The 23,911-nt window shown below is 35.5% G+C and overlaps 1 protein-coding gene across 1 annotated transcript; it reads right to left on the bottom strand.

Moving 5' to 3' along the window:
• Positions 1–1,168: 1,168 nt before the first annotated feature.
• LOC110449021 lies at positions 1,169–9,250 on the bottom strand. The gene is made up of 3 exons (XM_021495595.1): positions 8,908–9,250; positions 6,020–6,284; positions 1,169–5,614 (listed from the first exon to the last, which is right to left on the bottom strand). The coding sequence occupies exons 1-3, from the start codon at positions 9,248–9,250 to the stop codon at positions 4,801–4,803; spliced, it is 1,422 nt and encodes a 473-aa protein (XP_021351270.1). The 3' UTR covers positions 1,169–4,800.
• Positions 9,251–23,911: the final 14,661 nt, after the last annotated feature.

Below are 23,911 nucleotides of genomic sequence, written 5' to 3'. Positions count from 1 at the left end.
TGATCATGCCTGTCATGTCTTAAATATGACTTCAAAAATGTTGTGCCCATTATGACGGATTGTTGTAGTGGGCGCTATATCGGGTCATAGTATGATTTTGTAATGACTGCTTAATTTGTTTTGTCTGGCTTTGAAGTAGCCGCTAAATTTTCATATTGTAGATTTAAGTGGCCGTTTGATATCATATGGTAGATTTAAGTGGCCGCTTTGATATCATATGGTAGATTAAAGTGGCCGCTAAAATGTCATAATGTAGATTTAAGTGGCCGCTATAATATTATATTGAAGATTTAAGTGGCCGCTTTGATATCACATGGTAGATTAAAGTGGCCGCTAAAATGTCATTTTGTAGATTTAGGTGGCCGCTATAATATTATATTGAAGATTTAAGTGGCCGCTATGATATCATATGGTAGCTTAAAGTGGCCGTTTGATATCATATTGTAGATTTAGGTGGCCGCTATAATATTATATTGAAGATTTAAGTGGCCGCTTTGATATCATATGGTAGATTAAAGTGGCCGCTAAAATGTCAAATTGTAGATTTAAGTGGCCGCTATGATATCATATGGTAGTTTAAAGTGACCGCTAAAATGTCATATTGTAGATTTACGTGGCCGCTAAAATATCATATTGTAGATTTAAGTTGCCACTATAATGTCATAGCATAGATTTAAGTGGCCGCTACAATGTCATATCATTGATTTAAGTGGACACTGTAATGTCATATTGTAGATATAAAAGGCCGTTATAATGTCATAATGTGATTTTAAATGAACGCTTTAATGACATTTTGTATTGGCCTTTATCATTTTTTTCCGTATTGCCCATTTAGTATTCATAATATACAATTATAGCATGTTGATGAGGTCGCTACATGGTCTTACCGACCTTAGGAAACAGTATCGACCGAGGACGATTAATTCTTCTATTTTATGGTCAAACACTGCTATTTTAAAACGGAAAGCTGAATTTTATTTTCAAATTTCATTGAACATTAACAACACCCTGAAAACAACACAATACAGATACTTCGGAGTAACAACATTTACGAGTGCGTCACGTGTGCTAATTCCAACCGATAGACGTGAATGAATTACAATGAAAAATAGTAATGTCGGCGATAATGGCATATCCTTATACGTCACTCCACTACACAGGTATGACATTGTGTACCACTACACAGGTATGACATTGTGTACCACTACCCAAGTATGACAGTGTGTACCACTACCCAGGTATGACATTGTGTACCACTACACAGGTATGACATTGTGTACCACTACCCAGGTATGACATTGTGTACCACTACACAGGTATGACATTGTGTACCACTACCCAGGTATGACATTGTGTACCACTACACAGGTATGACATTGTGTACCACTACACAGGTATGACATTGTGTACCACTACCCAGGTATGACATTGTGTACCACTACCCAGGTATGACATTGTGTACCACTTCACAGGTACGACATTGTGTACCACTACCAAGGTATGACTCAACTCACCACGTCTCCTGTAACCTACTACTAGTGTACACGTGTGTAGGGAATAACCTTAATAACGTATCTATTGCAACTTCCGGTCGATGCACAATTCACATTTAGTGGTATTGTGAGTTCCTGTTCATGTTAATAAAAGCAACAAAGGATTATTCCAGCACCGTTTTACGGGTTATCTGTCATGTAAAATTGATGCAATATTTTCATTGTGATGTCACAATCAAACTCACCATCACCTATTTGTATTGATTGAAATGATTTAAGTATGTGGTTAAAATAAAATAAAGAAAATGGCTGGATAGGTGTTAAATCATATATAAAGTGACTGGATATGTATTAAATCATATATTAAGTGACTGGATATGTATTAAAACATATATTAAGTGACTGGATATGTATTAAATCATATATAAAGTGACTGGATATGTCTTAAATCATGAAGTGTCTAGATATGTGTTAAATCATATATTAAGTGACTAGATATGTGGTAAATCATGAAGTGTCTAGATATGTGTTAAATCATATATTAAGTAACTGGATATGTGTTAAATCATATATTAAGTGACTGGATATGTATTCAATCATATATTAAGTGACTGGATATGTGTTAAATCATATATTAAGTGACTGGATATGTGTTAAATCATATATTAAGTGACTGGATATGTATTAAATCATATATTAAGTGACTGGATATGTGTTAAATCATATATTAAGTGACTGGATATGTGTTAAATCATATATTAAGTGACTGGATATGTATTAAATCATATATTAAGTGACTGGATATGTCTTAAGTCACATATTAATTGACTAGATATGTGTTAAGTCACATATTAAGTGACTAGATATGTGTTAAGTCACATATTAAGTGACTAGATATGTGTTAAGTCACATATTAAGTAACTATATGTTACGTGAAACTGTATTTGTTATATCACGTGGTTAAATGCACACCAGTGTTTCCTTTGAAGGGAAATCAGAGGTTTGTCATTTAGCTGGTAGTGTAGATGCATTTATTTGTGCAGTTAACGAATTTTCAACGTAATGTGTGCGTTGTATCATAAAATACTCAAGGAACGCGGTATTTGTATGAAAGTGGTGTGTTTTTATCTAGCTGTATCATTTGTGAAAGCGATACTCAGGGGCGAACAGGTGTTCATTTAACATATTTGTGTTATCATAGTGTTATAATGATATATATCTCATGTCCATGAAAGAAAAATGAAGTAGAGCGGAGTGTGGAAGACTTATTGGTGAGTTTATATATCGCGTAAGGTAGGATATTGAACTCTTCTTAAAGATAAAATTAAATCGTAGATATGGATTGCATCGTACGCACGGAGGGGTAATACCAATTCGTAGCCCGTACGCAACAGTAAATTTTATCTTTAAACAGGTTCTAAAATGTGTTAATTGTATATTTTATTTTGCAAGCGTTGTACAATTACCACTAGTGCAAAGCACCTTGATCACGTGACTATAATCTATTTATAACTTTCTTCAAATCTCTTAGTTATTGATGGTGTTTGTGATCGCTCATTAGAACTCCTTTAAGCAAATTTCTCGAAAACGAAAATGAATTACGAGGTAATTAAACTACGACGCTTGTGCATATGTGTGGTATTGTTTTTATAAATATATATATGTATATACAAATTATTCTGTATAGCATATTGAAATTTTGCAAAACCACTCATAACTATTACACGGTATTTTTTTTTGTTTTTTTTTAAACTATAAAACAAGACTTCGAGGTTGGCATACTAATTGCTTTTATCATAGCATTAAGAGCGCTAAAGTTTCGGAACTCATTCTTGTTTCATCCGTCGACTTTATCAAGATTTCAAGATTTAAGTTATTATGTCTATGCATCATGGCGTGTGATTGTAGCTAGTACGGCTGTGGTGCTTACTGTGTCGACAAGTATGTGTGTGTATATTGCAATTAATGCTTTGTCATAAAAACAAATGATGGTAGTATCTAGAATATTTGGTCATCGTTTGCTGAAATTTGTTAAACCTTTGTTTTCCTTTTTTCACCATTTTCTGTAGTGTTTATGAAAATAAGAAAACAAAAATTAATAGTATATCAATGTAGGATGAGTAAAAGCAATTACATCTACCGCGAGATTCTACGATAAACAAAACTGATGGTTTTATTCGAATTTGTAAATGTTTTGACACAATTGACTTTTTGCGATCATTTAGAACTGAAAATACCAATTAAGGTTGCAAACAACATGGTACAATTTACAGTTGAAGAAGGATCGGAATTCTAAAGACATTTTCTCTAATAGTTAGAATTTTCGAGATCATTATTTCATATACACAATACATATACAGGCGAAGTAAGATAGCACACTTACAATCTCTCCACAAATATACGATATAGGTGAAGGTTTCCAGAATTTCATACATTAGCAATGTCAACGAATCCTTACAGTACTAGGCAGCTTTTGTCGTTGTTGGTGTGTTTTTGGTTCAAGTTTAAATGTGTGTGTTGCTACATGGATATACAACAGGAGTGGTGTAATTTGAAGTGTAATTTCTCATATATACAGTAGTGATTTTGTTCAGTTTTATGTGTATATTTTTGTGTTCACGAAGCATTACTAAAACATATATATTTCAGTGTTTTGCAGTCCAATGTCATATAAGTTTGTAAACGTGATGAATTCAAAACATTTTAATTTTTGATTGAAAACAGAGGAAACACAAAGGATGTAAGTTGAATTTGCTTAACCGTACCAGTAAGTATGAAAGGATTGGACTTTTCCAAGCGATAACCGACGAATTTAAACATACACGAAAATAAGATTTTGATATGTTTCCAATTTCCTTTTCGAAAACGAGTTTAACACAGTTTTAAAACGATAAATATATATCACCGGACGCTGGGAAACAAAATAAAGATCCTCGGTAACTAAATCCTAAATTAGTAAATATTGATCTACGGTAACTAAATAATAAATTAGTAAATAATGATCTACGGTAACTAAATCATAAATTAGTAAATATTGATCTTCGGTAACTAAATCATAAATTAGTAAATATAGATCTACGGTAACTAAATCATAAATTAGTAAATATAGATCTACGGTTACTAAATCATAAATTAGTTAATATAGATCTACGGTAACTAAATCATAAATTAGTAAATATAGATCTACGGTAACCAAATCATAAATTAGTAAATATAGATCTGCGGTAACAAAATCCTAAATTAGTAAATATAGATCTACGGTTACTAAATCCTAAATTAGTAAATATAGATCTTCGGTAACTAAATCCTAAATTAGTAAATATAGATCTACGGTAACTAAATCATAAATTAGTAAATATAGATCGACGGTAACTGAATCATAAATTAGTAAATATAGATCTTCGGTAACTGAATCATAAAATAGAAAATATAGATCTACGGTAACTAAATCATAAATTAGTAAATATAGATCTACGGTAACTAAATCATAAATTAGTAAATATAGATCTACGGTAACTAAATCATAAATTAGTAAATATAGATCTACGGTAACTAAATCATAAATTAGTAAATATAGATCTACGGTAACTAAATCATAAATTAGTAAATATAGATCTACGGTAACTAAATCATAAATTAGTAAATATAGATCTACGGTAACTAAATCATAAATTAGTAAATATAGATCTACGGTAACTAAATCATAAATTAGTAAATATAGATCTACGGTAACTAAATCATAAATTAGTAAATATAGATCTACGGTAACTAAATCATAAATTAGTAAATATAGATCTACGGTAACTAAATCATAAATTAGTAAATATAGATCTACGGTAACTAAATCATAAATTAGTAAATATAGATCTACGGTAACTAAATCATAAATTAGTAAATATAGATCTACGGTAACTAAATCATAAATTAGTAAATATAGATCTACGGTAACTAAATCATAAATTAGTAAATATAGATCTACGGTAACTAAATCATAAATTAGTAAATATAGATCTACGGTAACTAAATCATAAATTAGTAAATATAGATCTACGGTAACTAAATCATAAATTAGTAAATATAGATCTACGGTAACTAAATCATAAATTAGTAAATATAGATCTACNCATTTAGTTCACACAGGGCAAAGGGTAGTCTTCACGTCACATAACCATAATAGGATCTTGAAGAGCCTCATAGTAATCTAAACAGTCCGTCAACACAGTAATGTCATACGGGGCCACATAGTAGTCTAAACAGTTCATCACCACAATATTGTCATACAGGGCCACACAGTAGTCTAAACAGTCCGTCAACACAGTAATGTCATACAGGGCCACATAGTAGTCTAAACAGTCCATCAACACAATTATATCATACAGGACCACATAGTAATCTTAACAGTCCATCAACACAGTAATGTCATACAGGACCACATAGTAATCTAAACAGTCCATCAACACAGAAATGTCATACAGGATCACACAGGAGTGTAAACAGTCCATCGACACAATAAGGTCATACAGGANTCCGTAACTGAATCATAAATTAGAAAATATAGATCTTCGGTAACTAAATCCCTAATTAGTAAATATGGATCTTCGGTAACTAAATCATAAATTAGAAAATATAGATCTTCGGTAACTGAATCATAAATTAGAAAATATAGATATTCGGTAACTAAATCCCAAATTAGTAAATATGGATCTTTGGTAACTAAATCCCAAATTAGTAAATACAGATCTTCGGTAACTGAATCATAAATTAGAAAATATAGATCTACGGTAACTAAATCTCAAATTAGTAAATATGGATCTTCGGTAACTAAATCATAAATTAGTAAATATGATGTCATCTTAATTGTAAACATAGCACCATTTTCATAAGTTGATCAGAACTTCACGTTATAGTGACATGTCGACCTACCATAGTTATATAGCGCCGACGTAAACCTGGACTGTATATAGACGAGTGCATACAGAGCCGGGCATCATATAGGTAACACAGACATAACGCTGTCACGTGATGTCGGTACCTGTATATACAGGTAATGTAACCTCAGCATTCCTAACCTTTACCTACCGAATATCAACGTCTTCATATTCCGTCTTACCACGGAATCTGCGTCATCTTGTTCATATCCGCATGTTTATTTTGTAAAAATAAATATTTGATTATTGAATTGTTAATTTTGTTAAAACTGTTGCAATTTATCGATGGTAAAAAATTAAAATGATCACTTTAACGATTTACCTGCATGTTGAATGATAATTTACTTTTTCAAAGATATGATGTTTCATTCCTTCGTATGGGATTATGTAATAATACGTTATATATTTGAAATTAGTTGCAGGAAAGATAAAGTTAAGCGTTATATAAAACCACACTTAACGCTTAAAGAGTTGGAGGCAACATAACCAGACATGTTCCTCATCAAAACGTTATATACACGATTTAATGGCATGTATATATTTATATATTAGAATTATTATAATTTCAAAGGATACATAGTTCGGCTAATTATATTTCAGACCTTCTCTATTTATTAGGTGTTAAAGGAGTGTTTGATTGTGTATATATGTTCCAAAGGGCAACGTGTACCAGTATTTAATCCTGAATGTTGTAAACAGATTGTCGGCAAATGAAGTGTATCACAAATGTCATATGTTATCGGTAGATCACAGCCTTTGTCATGTTCTATTTGTAGATTATAGTTTATGTCATGTTTTACTGGTAGATCGTAATCTGTCATGTGTTATCGGTAGATTATAGTCTGTCATGTTTTGTTTATTTAGTAGACGATAGTATATGTAATGATTTCTGTTTTTTCCTAATGTGTCTGCTGTCAAGATTTTCTAATAAAAAACCGAAATTTATCAAATGATGTAAGAACTTGTTTGTGAATAAATGACAGCCGATATCTACACAAGTGTAAATTAACAATGATAAAAAGGCAACATGTAATTGCACTGTGATATATTTTTACCCTGCAAGACAAATATTTGGGAAATGATGGGCGTGTCATGAGGGACGGTGATATAAAAGTAGTCAAAATGTGGAAAAGGAATAAAGAGATAGCAATGTTCCTGAAATTGTTTCTTCGCATTCTCCCCATATGTACGACATTAACAAAGACGAAACCCCTCGATTTAGAGGTTACTCAACATCACTATACGACAATGCAAAGGATACCGCAGCTACAGCTTTCCTTTAGACATGCACATGTAAATATGAGAGTGAAGAAATACTAGTTATGTCATAAAATGTTAAAGGGTAGTCTCAACGTCCAAAAAACACATTTAGTTCACACAGGGCAAAGGGTAGTCTTCACGTCACATAACCATAATAGGATCTTGAAGAGCCTCATAGTAATCTAAACAGTCCGTCAACACAGTAATGTCATACGGGGCCACATAGTAGTCTAAACAGTTCATCACCACAATATTGTCATACAGGGCCACACAGTAGTCTAAACAGTCCGTCAACACAGTAATGTCATACAGGGCCACATAGTAGTCTAAACAGTCCATCAACACAATTATATCATACAGGACCACATAGTAATCTTAACAGTCCATCAACACAGTAATGNCCACATAGTAGTCTTAATAGTCCATCAACACAATAATGTCATACCGGGCCACTCAGTCTAAACAGTCCATCAACACAATAATATCTTACAGGGCCACAAAGTAGTCTAAACAGTCCATCAACACAATAAGGTCATACAGGGCCACATAGTAATCTAAACAGTCCACCAAAACAATAAGGTCATACAGGACCACACAGTAGTCTTAACAGTCCATCAACACAATAATGTCTTACAGGACCACACAGTAGTCTAAACAGTCCATCAACACAATAAGGTAATACAGGACCACACAGTAGTCTTAACAGTCCATCAACACAATAAGGTCATACAGGACCACTCAGTCTAAACAGTTCATCACCACAATAAGGTCATACAGGACCACATAGTAGTCTAAACAGTCCATCAACACAATAATGTCATACAGGACCACACAGTAGTCTAAACAGTCCATCAACCCAGTAATGTCATACAGGACCACATAGTAGTCTAAACAGTCCATCAACACAATAATGTCATACAGTACCAATCAGTAGTCTTAACAGTCCATCAACACAATAATATCTTACAGGGCCACAAAGTAGTCTAAACAGTCCATCAACACAATAAGGTCATACAGGGCCACATAGTAGTCTAAACAGTCCATCAAAACAATAAGGTCATACAGGGCCACACAGTAGTCTTAATAGTCCATCAACACAATAATGTCTTACAGGACCACACAGTAGTCTAAACAGTCCATCAACACAATAAGGTAATACAGGACCACACAGTAGTCTTAACAGTCCATCAACACAATAAGGTCATACAGGACCACTCAGTCTAAACAGTTCATCACCACAATAAGGTCATACAGGACCACATAGTAGTCTAAACAGTCCATCAACACAATAATGTCATACAGGACCACACAGTAGTCTAAACAGTCCATCAACCCAGTAATGTCATACAGGACCACATAGTAGTCTAAACAGTCCATCAACACAATAATGTCATACAGGACCACACAGTAGTCTAAACAGTCCATCAACCCAGTAATGTCATACAGGACCACATAGTAGTCTAAACAGTCCATCAACACAATAATGTCATACAGGACCACACAGTAGTCTAAACAGTCCATCAACCCAGTAATGTCATACAGGACCACATAGTAGTCTAAACAGTCCATCAACACAATAATGTCATACAGTACCAATCAGTAGTCTTAACAGTCCATCAACACAATAATATCTTACAGGGCCACACAGTAGTCTAAACAGTCCATCAACACAATAATGTCCTACAGGGCCACATAGTAGTCTAAACAGTCCATCAACACAATAATGTCCTACAGGGCCACATAGTAGTATAAACAGTCCATCAACACAATAAGGTCATACAGGGCCACACAGTAGTCTAAACAGTCCATCAACACAATAATGTCTTACAGGGCCACATAGTAGTCTTAATAGTCCATCAACACAATAAGTTCATACAGGGCCACTCAGTCTAAACAGTCCATCAACACAATAAGGTCATCCAGGACCACACAGTAGTCTTAATAGTCCATCAAAACAATAAGGTCATACAGGGCCACATAGTAGTCTAAACAGTCCATCAACAGTAGTCTAAACAACAGGACCAAACAGTAGTCTTAACAGTCCAAAAACACAATAATATCTTACAGGGCCACATAGTAGTATAAACAGTCCATTGACACAATAAGGTCATACAGGGCCACATAGTAGTCTAAACAGTCCATCAACACAATAATATCTTACAGGGCCACATAGTAGTATAAACAGTCCATCAACACAATAAGGTCATACAGGACCACACAGTAGTCTTAACAGTCTATCATCACAATAAGGTAATACAGGGCCACGTAGTCTAAACAGTCCATCAACACAATAATGTCATACAGGGCCACACAGTAGTCTTAATAGTCCATCAACACAATAAGGTCATACAGGGCCACACAGTAGTCTAAACAATCCATCAACACAATAATATCTTACAGGGCCACACAGTAGTCTAAACAATCAATCAACACAATAATATCTTACAGGGCCACACAGTAGTCTGAACAGTCCATCAACACAATAATGTCATACACGGCCACTCAGTCTAAACAGTCCATCAACACAATAATGTGGGCCACACAGTAGTCTAAACAGTCCATCAACACAATAATGTCATACAGGGCCACACAGTAGTCTTAATAGTCCATCAACATAACAATGCCATACAGGGCCACACAGTAGTCTAAACAGTCCGTTAACATAATAAGGTCATACAGGACCACTAAGTAGTCTAAACAGTCAGTCAACACAATAAGGTCATACAGGACCACACAGTAGTGGTCCCGTACCAGCAATACAATACGTTTATAGAGGGTTTCAACGTCACATAGCTACACAAAAAAAGGTCATAATAAACACCACAATACGAGAAAATTACACGGGAGACAATGACGTCGATGACATTTCTTAGCTGCCTGTGGGTAACACATCCTTGCAAACGGTTATTATTGTAAAACTGTGTTCACAAAAACAGAAATATAATTAACCTATATCATACAGTGATATAAACTACCATCAAGAGGCTAGTAGGAACAACCTGTTACAGTAGCAGATCTCGATGTTTTTTAAAATATCTTTGTGATAATCAAGCATGTAATATGAAGAGGATCTGTCATAAGTTTACCTTTATTTTCGGGAAACAAATGACAGATTCTTTTTATCATATAACACAAAGTAAACTGTATAATTGTGATCTGAAACGAATAGTTTGCACATGGCCGCCTCTGAAACGATGAAAACTGCGTCCGCTTCACAATGACGTACCGTCATATTGATTGTTCCTTTTCGATTGTGACGTCATTTCCAGAGTGATATTACACTCGTTACATAAACATGGTTTATGTGATGGCGTTGTGACACTGCATAACACGGTATTCATATGATACCAACTAATATCTATGTTGTCATCCGTCAGAGCTCTGCATTATAACATTAGCCTCCGTGTTTGGGGCCATAATGACTCAACCATCCATCATGTTTTGCAAAGAGCCTGATTAAAAACGATATGAAATATCCACTTTCCTCACGGTCAACATTCTATAATATAACTTTTGTTTAAAATGCGAACAAGACAGCTACAGTGTATTTGAAACGTATGAGTAAAATACGAATACTGGTTGTTGCCAATCAATCAGTATCGGAATAACGGAAATACGGTCCTGAATAGGAATGATATAACTACAGATTCGGGGTACCTCTCATTGACTTTAATTATTTTATAGAAAATAAAATAATACATTATCCAGCTGCCAAGGTAAATATGGTTTCTTATAAATTTCGGAATCGTCCGAAACGTAATGCATTACCTCATAAAATGCGTCAAAAGGTTATCATGTCTCATAACAAGGGTTCTTCGTTCATATTTAGGAGACAGGAAATCGATTCAACTTCTTAAAGGATATTTTTTGTATTTATGTTTGTTTATGGACTTCAGTATCAGTCAATACTTTATCAATAAATTGTAATATACATATACTTTTGAATGTGAAAACCAATTTTATTGTGATTGATGAAAATACATTGTAAAACAAATGCTGAAAAAATGGTTTCAACACACATGTTTCGTTGTTATACAAGGCTGACTACGTAGAGGGATAGTAATATCACGTCAATATCCAGACAATGATGAACCCTTCTGGGTATTTGTATATCAACTTTGATGATTTAGAGTAGTAGCTCATCAAAATATATCTGGCGAGAGAAACAAAAAGTCAATTGAATCAAAAAAGCCAAGAATATTAAATTTGACATTGAAATATCACGAGAGTCCAGACATTGTAACGAACATCTATCTACAAGTGGATCTACCACTTATATAAAGTCCTATAGGTCGATCACAATCTGTTCAAAGATGTCTGCGGCCCTTTTTATGTTGTTTGCCTTCAATTTGAACATAATTCTTCATCATGTGGACAAGTTTTAAGCAGATAATCAATATCAAGATCCCAGAGGTCATCAATGCTGAGTACTTCGGCCATACACAGTTTAGATAAGATTGATTGATTATAAATGTTTGTTGATCTCGGTGTGTTTTGATGCGGCAGTTTTGCGGGGTATGGTTGTAATTGGCAGATGTGCAACGTCTATAGCACTCGGGAATATTTCGCCTGACTTGGCATAACTCTAAACTCTCGTTCATAGCCAGTTAGTATATTTTTCATTGGCTGCTTCCATTAAGCTGACAGTTATCTGAGATGAAGTCATTTTTCTGTGAATTTGTTTTTATGTTTTTCTGTGTATTTTGTGTTGCCACTGTAGCTCTATGACAGCGATAACTTCTTAACATTCTGATATTTTTTTTTGGTCGTTTTCTCTGACGTTTCCGATTCTTTGGTTGCTTTTTCCGTGACAGAAGTGCTTTTTCATATGATTCCGATCTTTTGTTTTTTTATTGATAGAGGTGTTTTTTTCTTCTATTTGATGTGTTAGTTGATTTTTGTGACAGAAGTTTTTTACTGTTAAGATCCCAATGTTTTTTGTTTTTTTTTCTGACAGAAGCATATTGTTTTGATTCTGCTGTTTAGTACTGTTATATGACAGAAGTGTTTTGTCTCATGATTCCGATATCTTGGTTGCTGTTTCTGACAAGTCTTTTTCTTATGTTCCGAGTTTTGTGGAAATATTATCTGACAGAAGTGTTACTTTTATGAGGTTGATGCTGTGGTTTCTATATACGACAGAAGTGTTTTGTCTCATGATTCCGATATCTTGAATATTTATTCTGACAAAGGTCTTTTTCTTATATTTCGAGTTTTGTGGTAATTTTCTCTAACAGTACTGTTACCATTATGAGTTTGATGCTGTGGTTTCTATGTGTGACAAAAGTGTTTTTTGCTGTGGCTGGAGAAAGAGCATTCCGAATACAGTCCACATTTCTGAAATAGTTTGGTCTATTGTGACTTTATGTTTGTAAATTGTATCAATATTTTCAGCACTTCAACGGAAAATAAATCCGATATCATTTCGTACATTGTTCAGTTGTCTGTTCGGGACAATGGGAAAAGCATTACATGTTTGTTATTTTTAGTTAGTATTAGTAAAATGAGTATTTTTATGACAATTTTTTAAAATTTCATACTGTTAACAAAGACACTAATGGTCTAGCGATTGGTGCTGTTTCTGTGGAACCGGCTAAAAAATATCAGAAGTTTGTTAGATATGCCTTGTAACCTTCTTGTGTGTGGACGTCAAAAAATGTGACAGAAACTTTGCTTTTCGTTCCATAATTCACTGTTTGATTCCCACTAGCGAACATTTCTGAATATATATATTTCTGGTGATTACCTTTAAACTCTTCTTGGTTTCCATATCATTATGATGCGGATCGTTGGGTAGTTAATGTTAAAGACGCACACAATTGTCGAGTTGTCTCCCTTTGAACGTTTTTCTACAGTAATAGGTACACACCGTTCCAGTTGTTGATCCTCTGTCTACGGTATTTGACTTTGAAACAATCGCCCGACGGACAAACGAAATTCTCGAGTTTTTTTCATACAAAATAAATTCAGTATTACCTCTATGATATCTGAGTAAGTGATGATCACATGTCCTGCAACTCGATGAGGTTTTTTGTAAACTGTACTGGACAATTTACGGGGGTATTTGTGTCTGTAACTAATTCGTGAGGATTTTTGTTCAGGATTTGGAGATATTGGTTTTTATCTCACAAGTGACGTATACCTGTCCATCCATCCATATTTAATCCGTGTTCGAAGGATGGTCTGGGAAACCAGCGGCAGTAAACATAGTTTTATCGTATATCTCTCAAACTATTAAGGTGATATTCGTATCGATGTTAACATATCTTTAATTATGCTAATTGTCAATTTATCAAAATATTCAATTACTTAAATACGTTTCTTCCGGTGTACGTCGATTCACATGTTACAGGAAAGGAAAAAGGGTAATGGTTTAACCGTAATTCAAACCACAACCACAGTCTACTGCATTCGTCCCTCCTTCAACAGTCCTCGACCCGGATATCATAGGAGACCGTGTACCGCCATCTCTTTTTGTCAAAGGGGCAGAGATATGTGTACCGGAAGCAGAACACGTGGTTTTCAAAGATGCATAGAAAAATGAACCATATGTAACAAAAGTATGTCAACACCGTAACAAATTATAACCAACAAAGATAACAAAGTTGAAATGTCTATCGGCAGTAAAACATGCTATTGTAATGCAAACTTTAACGACAAACAACACGAAGATAGCGCACGTCGTTTTATTATGCTTTTCACATCAAGCAAACAACACAAGGCACCAATTTGTCGTTCTCGTATGGAGGACATGGCAGAGACCCACACTTGGTCACCACAGGACGGAGCAGTACTCCATCATCGTTCCCCTGGCCACCGGGAACTGGCTGTGGATTTCAATCCATACATATGTAGTCCGTGTTCGAAGGATAATATTTGTAGCCAGCGACAATAAAGCCACCTTAAGTCTCAACCCAGCGCGGGAAACACACTGTCCTCCCGGGGATCATAACTGAGGTGGCGTGAACGGGGTTTCTGCAAACAGCACAGGAAACATCTTCGTCATTCGGCGGGAGGCCAAACAGGTCATACCCTCGTTGAATTTCGGCGCCGTATATGAAGCCTGAAAATGTATTATAGTGGCTCTGTCCAGGCGTGGGGTCCTCCGGTATACACAATAAATCCGCAGCTCCACCAGAGTGATTGTAGTATTCTCCTCCTACGAAACCTTCGTAACGATAGGAAACACACTAGGAAGATTTTGCGACAAAACAAACAAAAGATAAAATATCCAATAGCAATCAGAAAGGTGACGTCGTTAATAGAAAAATAAAATAAACTACTATACTTACTACTTACACAAGAAGTGTTCCGTTCTACACAGGACAGTTATTCTGGCCCCATCTGGTAAAAACTGTACCCTTGCCACTCCCTGTTTAAAGAAGTGTAAGCTTAATCAGTCATGTGTCAGTCATTAAAGATAAGGTCATTATTTTTCTTCACAAATAGCACAAAACTTTCCTACATATTGAAAAAACGAGAACACCGCAATGTAAATACACCCGTATGCACAAGCACAGAATTGAAGAAAAAGGTCCAAAATATTAACTTAAACAATGGTAGACTTATACACTGATGTCCGTGATACATGTCACGCATGAGTGGCTTTACATTGTATTCTTTTTGGTATGCACTAACATATTACCGAGGTTTATAAAGTACATTTGCGTGAGGACCTTTATTTTTGGAAGTTACGTAGCATTTGGTTGTTTTTCTGTGAGCGCGAAATATAATACATTTACAGCACCTTAACTTGGGAACATTTTAGGGGCAACCTTTGATCTTTTATGGTGTTGGTGCTGAATTCTGTCATTTGACGTAATGTAAAGTAAACATTATTATCAATTAGTTATGAAACTACAATTAAATATTTATAAGCTTAGAAATAATAGCGACATTACTACAGACACATAATTGTGTCAACTCTTCAGACAGTCCGCCACTTTATCATGACATAAGCATGAATACTTACATATCACAATATATAGTACACAGATAAACATTTACCATGAGACAATGCTACATAAAATACATCATTTTTTACTATATGCGGATGCTCATAGATATACAAAATGTATGTTATTTCGTCTGGGTTATAAAACAGCGTCGAATAATTAAATAATAATTAATAATAATTCGAGCTTCTTATATACCGCTTTATCACAACCTAGTTCGTAGGTCGTCTCAAAGCGGTTCACAAATTAATATCCTAGGTTATAGGGCTTTTGCCAATATCTTTCTCACCTCCCTGGGGAGCATACAGCCGGTGCTGCCATTTCGGCGCTCACAGCTAGCATTAAATAATTCTAGCACTGCCCAACCACGTACTCATTTACAGCTGAGTAGACTGGAACGAGCAGAATGAAGTACCTTGCTCAAAGATACAACACAATGCCGTGTCGTGACTGGAACTCACAACCTTTCGGTCACGAGCCCGGCGTCCTACTACTAGACTACCATGCTTCCGAATAATGATATATTTTACCTCTTTGTGTTATTGTTGCAATGGCCGACTGCTGACTGGTAACGGTGTGCTGGAGGTTGATAATTGTCTGTCCCTAGACGTCCATGGTATACTTCTAAGTACTCATGTTACTCATGTAGACTGGCGATGGTTTGTTGTTGGGAATTAACTTGAACCCTAAGATCCTGTTTTTCGGACTGTAAATGATTCAGTTCCTGAACGACATAGCTAGGGTCATTTAACAGTATTCCTCTTTCCGTGGCGGAGGTTACCACACACAGAAAAATACATCCGAACAATGGAACGGTGTTAATGTGTAACATCGCTAATCAGATTCACGTCTGAGGTCGCACAAAGCAAACAACCAAATGGAAAGCATTTGAACAGTGATAAGCGTCCCGAGAAACGACAACGTTGCACTGATACTCCTACGCAAAATATTGACCTTTGATAGATAAGAAACCATTTTCAAATATCAAGAACACATGTTTTTATTAGATACATAGTAGACATAATACATTATCGACAGCTGATCAAACATCAAGAGAGACTTTGTGTGCTGATATCCTGGTGTATTCTGCCCCTCTTACCTGACGCCGTAGTATAGTTGAATCCTTCAGTACCCCAATTATTAATTCAATTACAACATGTTTGAATATCGTGATTCACTTTTATGGCGTCACAATTTAGCCCGTGCTATTCTGCATGTGGCATGCCAAGCTTTCCCAGTTAAAACGGGAGACCAAACTGTGAAGGGTGGGAGAATTGTTTTTCTTCCACACCGCACAGGTGCATTGCCGTTTTATATTTTGTAAAGATGAACAATTGCTAGGCATAAGCAAATGAACACAATCTCGTTACCGATCTTGCCTTGCCATTAGTAAATGAGTTCCGAGCTCAACTCTAAATAAAGGAAGAACTTTAAGAAAATCCCAGTAATCACAATTCTTTATTAAATTAATTCAACATCAGTTATACAAATTTACAAATGTACAGGGTTTTGTTTCAATTACCGTACGTATACTGTTAAGTCATATACAGTTTCCGTTATTTTACTTACATTATTTAATCACTGTTTAGTTTAAAATTAGCCAGTTTAAATTTACTTGATATGTTATTGCAATTTAAAACCAAAATACACAATATTTATTAAGAGCCCAAGCATAATATTTTTGTTCCTAAATTAATGCAAGACCTGTCAAGGCAATTCAGCGTTCGCAGTTGCTTCAGGTTCCTTTCATGACCTTTTTCATTTGGGCTTGCTAAGCAACAAATGCATGTTATTGTTACCCAGCATTAGTATCCCTTGAGAGGTAAATTTCAGTAGGCCAGGTTTGAACTAGTTGACCTTTGTTGCATCGGATCATTTACATACGGGTATGACCACTGGTTGCAGTTTTATAGCCTTTGAAAGGTAAAGTAACCTAAATTTGTACAAAGTGACCAATGTTGCGCTGGAGTCACTTTATAAAGGTCAGAACACACGTGATATACATGTACACAACCTTGATGTTTGCACGCTGTTAGTAATTGTATTGATTGACCGCGCTTTGTGTTTAGAACCTGAATAATTATGACCTAGTTATCGAATCCTGTGTAATTGAAATTATCACTTATGGACTTATGATTTATACTATATTTTATACAAGAATAACTATGTTACAAATAATGTATAGCTACAATAAATAACAAAAAAATAAATTGCGTATTTGCAGCGACAAAAACATAGCGTAGTTTAACCAACACAAACTAGCATATTTACAGAGAAAACCCTATGAAATATACATAGTGAAAAAAATGCACTAGCACAGACAAAAGCTAGAAGTTTTATTACAGACCGAAAATTAAGTTCTTATTCGGATAAAACCTTTTAAACTAACGGACAAATAACCTTACATTTTGTATTGACAATTAGAACGGATGAAAAAAAGGTGTTTACACGGAAAGCAAAATATATTGACGTATACATTTTAGTATTAACATATTTGGAAAGGTTTTCGAGTTTTTACGCTGAAAAACACTGGTGTGTAAAAACAAAAAGTAACATAATTAAACAGACAAATAGTTTTTATTTGTAAAGTAAAAACTAGCGTATTAACGCACGCACGTACGCGCACACACACACTCACAAAAACACACACGCATACACTACACTCATGAAGGCACGTCCTTAAATGGCATTAGCTGTTAATAGGACGTTAAAGAAATTAAACCAAACCAAACCTATCAATGATATGTCGGGCATATTCATTTTTTACAAACGCAGTTTTCTAAACTCATGTATAAAAACTAATAGAATCTTCCCTTACTTGGAAGGTGTGACAGAGACATCTCCAACCCTTCGAATGCTATTCTCAAATGTCCTACCACACCCTTTATGATGTGGATGATTGTTTTTCTCCCATCCTGTTTCACCCATAAATCCACCGACAAGCGTTGATTGAATGTTTTACCAGCAAATCTAGAGTTGTCTTCTATAGTCTGCCCCTGTTGACGTGATTGCAACGCATTGATGATATGACGTCATACTATTCTTATGACTTTGATCGCGTGTTTGTCGCGGTGAATATCACTTTCTCATATTCATATAACCACATTTTCGCCTCATGAAAGGTTTATAAACCTACTTCATCGTATGGCCAAATTACGGAAATAATGTTAGCAGGTAAAACAGTGTCAAAATGTAACATAGGATGCCTTTGTCAGTTTTCCTCCTACATTTGAGCATTCGACATCGACACTTAAATACCTAAGTTGAAAGGAAGTTATTAATTACTTTGTGACACAAGGAGATGGTTGGACAGTCAAGTGTTATGTTGTCGTATAGATCGAGTGCAGGGTGAGTATATAGGTCTTGTGCTACATGTGACTTTAGTTACATGTGTATTGAATGTACGAGTACACATACAGTGTTTCATGTTTCAGTGGAGCATTTAAAACGGTTATTTAAGCTTGGTGTCCTTTACATCCCACCTCTTCATGTGCGTAAGCTTATGGTGTCGTATCATAGTAAATAAGTTACAACCGACGCAGCATATCACTTATGTAAAATTACTAAAAACCATGTGATATCGTTAAGATTTCCCTAGGTTGATTTATTCTCTCTGTCAGTGTATTGGTAAATGCATCATTTGTAGTTAGACTGAAAAGTGTTCAAGAAGCATAATCACTCAAATTAATGTCATAACCAAATTAAATTATAAGATAAGCACTTTCTAGAGATCGTTATAAATTTCGTAATCTAATAAAGGGTTTTGCAGGCATATATCACTTTTGCCGAACCATTTTTACCCCGTTACAACGATGTACTCACATGACGGCTCTCACACCCGGGTTTTCAACTTAACCTCAGGATACAAAAAACAACAACATATATACCTGCATCTCCATATACACGAAATCAGACCCAGAGCAGCGACCCGAGAGGGACATGCAAGCTAATTACAACCATTCCTCTTCCAAATATCTTTTTTCGGGCATACACAACATTGTTCAATAAACTAATGTGGAAATATTTGATAACAAATAATAGTTCTCTGTGAATTAGTTATTACTCAGTATAAAATACTTGAGTATTGCTAAAAGCACCTGGTTTATAACTTATAAAATTTCTCAAAGATTAACTTATTTTTTCCAAAATATCTAAAAATTGTATTACACAGTTCTGGCCCGTAAATATCTATAGATTGTTTTATATAGTTCTAGTCCTAAGAATATATCTATAAATTGTAATAGATAGTTCTGCCCCCAAAATATCCAAAAATTGTGATAGATAATTCTGCCCCTAAATATCCACAAATTATAATAGATAGTTCTGCCCCCAAAATATCCCCAAATTGTAATAGATAGTTCTGCCCCTAAAATATCCACAAAATGTAATACATAGTTATGCCCCTAAATATCCACAAATTGTAATAGATAGTTCTGCCCCTAAATATCCACAAATTGTAATAGATAGTTCTGCCCCCAAAATACTACTAACAAGCGCACCAATAACATACTAGTCAGTTTACATATTGTACACATGACGAATAGGTGGAAACCCTTATCTTTTTTTTGTATTTTAAGCTCAGGTAACAGCGGCCGGTTACACATACATTGGCCCGGTATATTTACTACATTGTATTTATAACTACAAGTAAAGGGTTACACAGACCAGGAAGTTTGTAAACAATAGTACGGAACACACACATAAATGTTAAGAAACATGTCTGACATTTACCGACAGAAGCTGAATGCATGGGTGTGCAGGGTGATTATATAGGTCTTGTCCTACATATGACTTTAGTTACATGTATATTAAATGTACGAGTGCACATACAGCGTATGGACCCGGTATATTTACTACAGTAAGGGGCTACACAGACCAGGAAGTTTGTATACAATAGTACGGAACAAACATATATTTATGTTAAGAAACATGTCTGACATTTATCGACGTAAGCTGCATGCATGGGTATCTCCCTGTAAAATGAAGATATTGATCTTACTACTGACAATCCACTCATCAACAGGTTTGTAACGATTGTACTGTATTTGTAACTATATAAACTTTGTGTCGTACACATGAACGATTGTCAGTGTAAACATGTACAGTTTGAACTATATGTTTGAAATGAGGGAGGAAGGGATTCCTGCCTGAAAATGTATTATTAAATTTGTAAACAACCTGGTTCTGATCCAGCGTTAACCGTTCATCCCTGTAGACCATAATTGACTCATCCATATCAATGCATGGTACAGTCTACTAATGTTACATAGGAGCAAAATGGTTTAATGCGATGGGGTAAAATCAGATTATCTTGCATACCTATATGTTGATATGCTTGGGTGGTCGGACTGCTTGGTAGATCATTCACTCGCATTCCACCAAGGCGGATGGGGTTCGATACACCGAGCCGGCGTGACAATGTATGGGGTTACCTGCCCGACCACTATAAATTTACGATTGCAAATAGCATCGGAATACGTATTGAAAACGGGAAAAAATGTATTTGTTTGCGTTGTAATGGCGCTTATATCCCATACATGGACCAGGACCAGGAAAATGGGAATAGCAAGGAAATATATCATCATGTTTAGAATGTCTGGAAAACAAGGTTGTAGTAGCACACATGGAAACTCTGCTAAGTTTTTTTGCATAAACCAGAAAAACAACTAAAATTCCAAATGCCAAAGAATTATAACATAAATCTGTTAGTTATATAATAATTGTGATCATATTTTACTTAGCAAAAAAGGTTGGGCTAATGATATGATCAGAACGCCACGCCTGATATGATCAGACGACCAATCATAAAAAAAACCATGTACATTTCAAACTAAACATAGGTGGCCGAAAATTGACAGGGGAAGGTGGTGGGAATTCTGAAAAATGTCCTGCTCCAAAAATAGTTGTCGCTCGAACCAAAACAAACAGGTCACATTACCTATATACGGACATACTAAAGTACGGCACACAAGGGATATACGATCCAGAATTAACACGTATGGATCATGTGTTGTCGAATATGAGCATTTATTCAATGCCAAAGAATTATAACATAATTCTGTTAGTTACATAATAATTGTGATCATTTTTCACTCAGCAAAAAAAGTTGGGCTAATGATATGATCAGAACGCCACAAACCTGAGCGGTATTCTGAAAATTATTCGAACAAGTGCCCCAACCCATAGAACCATGTGTGCAACAATGAGGAAACCGTTTCAAGAACAAAAGCTTTAGGGAAAGAATACTTAGAGAGAAAAGACTTACACATCCATATGTTCGTACTTTTACATACAATGTGAAATGTGTCATGCCGCCTCAGACAGTCAAGCCACGTGCACTTCACACAAAGAACAGTTAAATATAAGCAACAAGTATCAATTCATGATGTAAGCTACAATTCAGCTAAATGATAAAATAAAAACCTTTTACATGTAATTCAATAGTCTGTTCATCAAAAAAGTATACGAGACATTTGGTTGCCTTGTAAACCCAGGGTCATGGCCTGTAATATATTTAAAGTAACAACAATATACCTAAATGAACTTTCAGTCTCAGATATTCGGGATCCTTGGAAAAAGCTTATACAAGTTGATTGAGCCGCCTCAGACAGTCTCAAAAACATGTCCTCAAACGCTTTAGGGAAATATTAATTTGAGAACAGACTTGCACAAACATATGTTCGCAGCTATACATGTACAAACCATGTGGAATGTGTCATGCTGCCTCAGACAGTAAAGCCACTTCTACTTCAAAAATTAACAGTTAAATCAATAGCCTGTTCATTCAAAAAGTATACAAGACATTTGGTTGCCTTGTAAACCCAGGGTCATGGCCTGTAATATATTGATAGTAACAACAATATACCTAAATGAACTTTCAGTCTCAAGTATTCGGGATCCTTGGAAAAAGCTAATACAAATTGATTGAGCCGCCTCAGACAATCTCACATATCTAGAACTATACACAACAACACATGTCCTCAACCTTCTGTTCTATCACATAAGACTATGTTTCAAGCACAACAATCTATGAGCCGCCTCAGACGGTCTCATACTGCTATAGCGCACTGGACAATGTGTTCATTCATTTTGAATTTGTAGCCCAATAAAAACTGGTATCCTCAAATAACGTTTTATTGCATCTGATTTCCAGCGACCTATTACGCAGATATTGCTCTCAGGTATCTGACAATTGAAAGCAGTAGTTGCTGCCCCAATGCGCGAAAACTATGTAATTTGTAATGAGTCTCGTCAAAACCATTGAAAACTAAGACCTGCTTCAACTTTGATGTATAACATGATTGTGTAATAGGTTTCGAACCCCCAAAAACAAACAACGGACCAGGATGATTACCTCTCATTTTAATAAAAGACTTTAGAGAAGACACTGGGCAAATGGTTTTGCAATCTTGGCATACTATCTTGAGATTAACAGGTATATATAAAGAATGGTGCTTGAAAGAGCGAAGGGTTAGTATCATATGGTTGGGCTTTTTGTGGGCTTTATCCATTATCACATTGTATAATGTGTTGGTATGAGCCTGTACTTACCTCAGTAATTTCACCAACTCTTAGACAAGCAAAGAAATTGAGAGTAAACATAGCCCGCAGAAGTTTCCTATCATACTCGCTGGAGCGGTGTGACGCGAGGCAACCACCAACTTGCTCAAGATGGTTGGTGTCATAGGAAGATGCAAATCTGGAGCCCCAGCTAAATTGTGCACCCCCTTTAAGATCTTTTTGATGAGAAGGCATTGGGTTGGGTCTTCGAAGCATCGCATATTATGCGTATATGCTAAACCTGCTAAATAGGTGTAAATAGTGTGAGGAGTTTTCCCATGTTGATATAGCCAAGATATGTATTGGACAACTTTTGCAACTGGAACAGGAAAAGTCCTGCCCACAAATTGTTGATGGAATTTGTTGTAGGAATGCCTAGCTGTCCTGTAAGATACATGGGTATTTTGGGAAACAGATGTTTCCAAAAGCTTCACTGCTGTTGCATTCAAAGATGCAGCCGTTGCTTGGGAACTCCGGTTTGAATGGGGTCCATATGTGGTGCCAATATCTTGAATCGATCTACCTGTAAGCTAGTCCGAATTCATCTGACGTTTTATCGACTTTTTTCATATCGGTCTGTCGTCGATTAACGTCAGAACTCCGGCCCTCTATAATATGCGGGAAATATGCGACCCGCGCCCGGAGCGCACTTCAAACTGATATTTTAGAAACAAATCGTCACTTTCACACACATGTCGCACATGGATCGAAAGAT

This window comes from Mizuhopecten yessoensis, unplaced genomic scaffold, assembly GCF_002113885.1.
Source record: "Mizuhopecten yessoensis strain PY_sf001 unplaced genomic scaffold, ASM211388v2 scaffold4419, whole genome shotgun sequence".
Classification (NCBI taxonomy): Eukaryota; Metazoa; Mollusca; class Bivalvia; order Pectinida; family Pectinidae; genus Mizuhopecten; species Mizuhopecten yessoensis.
The sequence above is the reverse complement of the archived record's forward strand: the minus strand, read 5'-3'. Positions and strand labels throughout refer to the sequence as shown.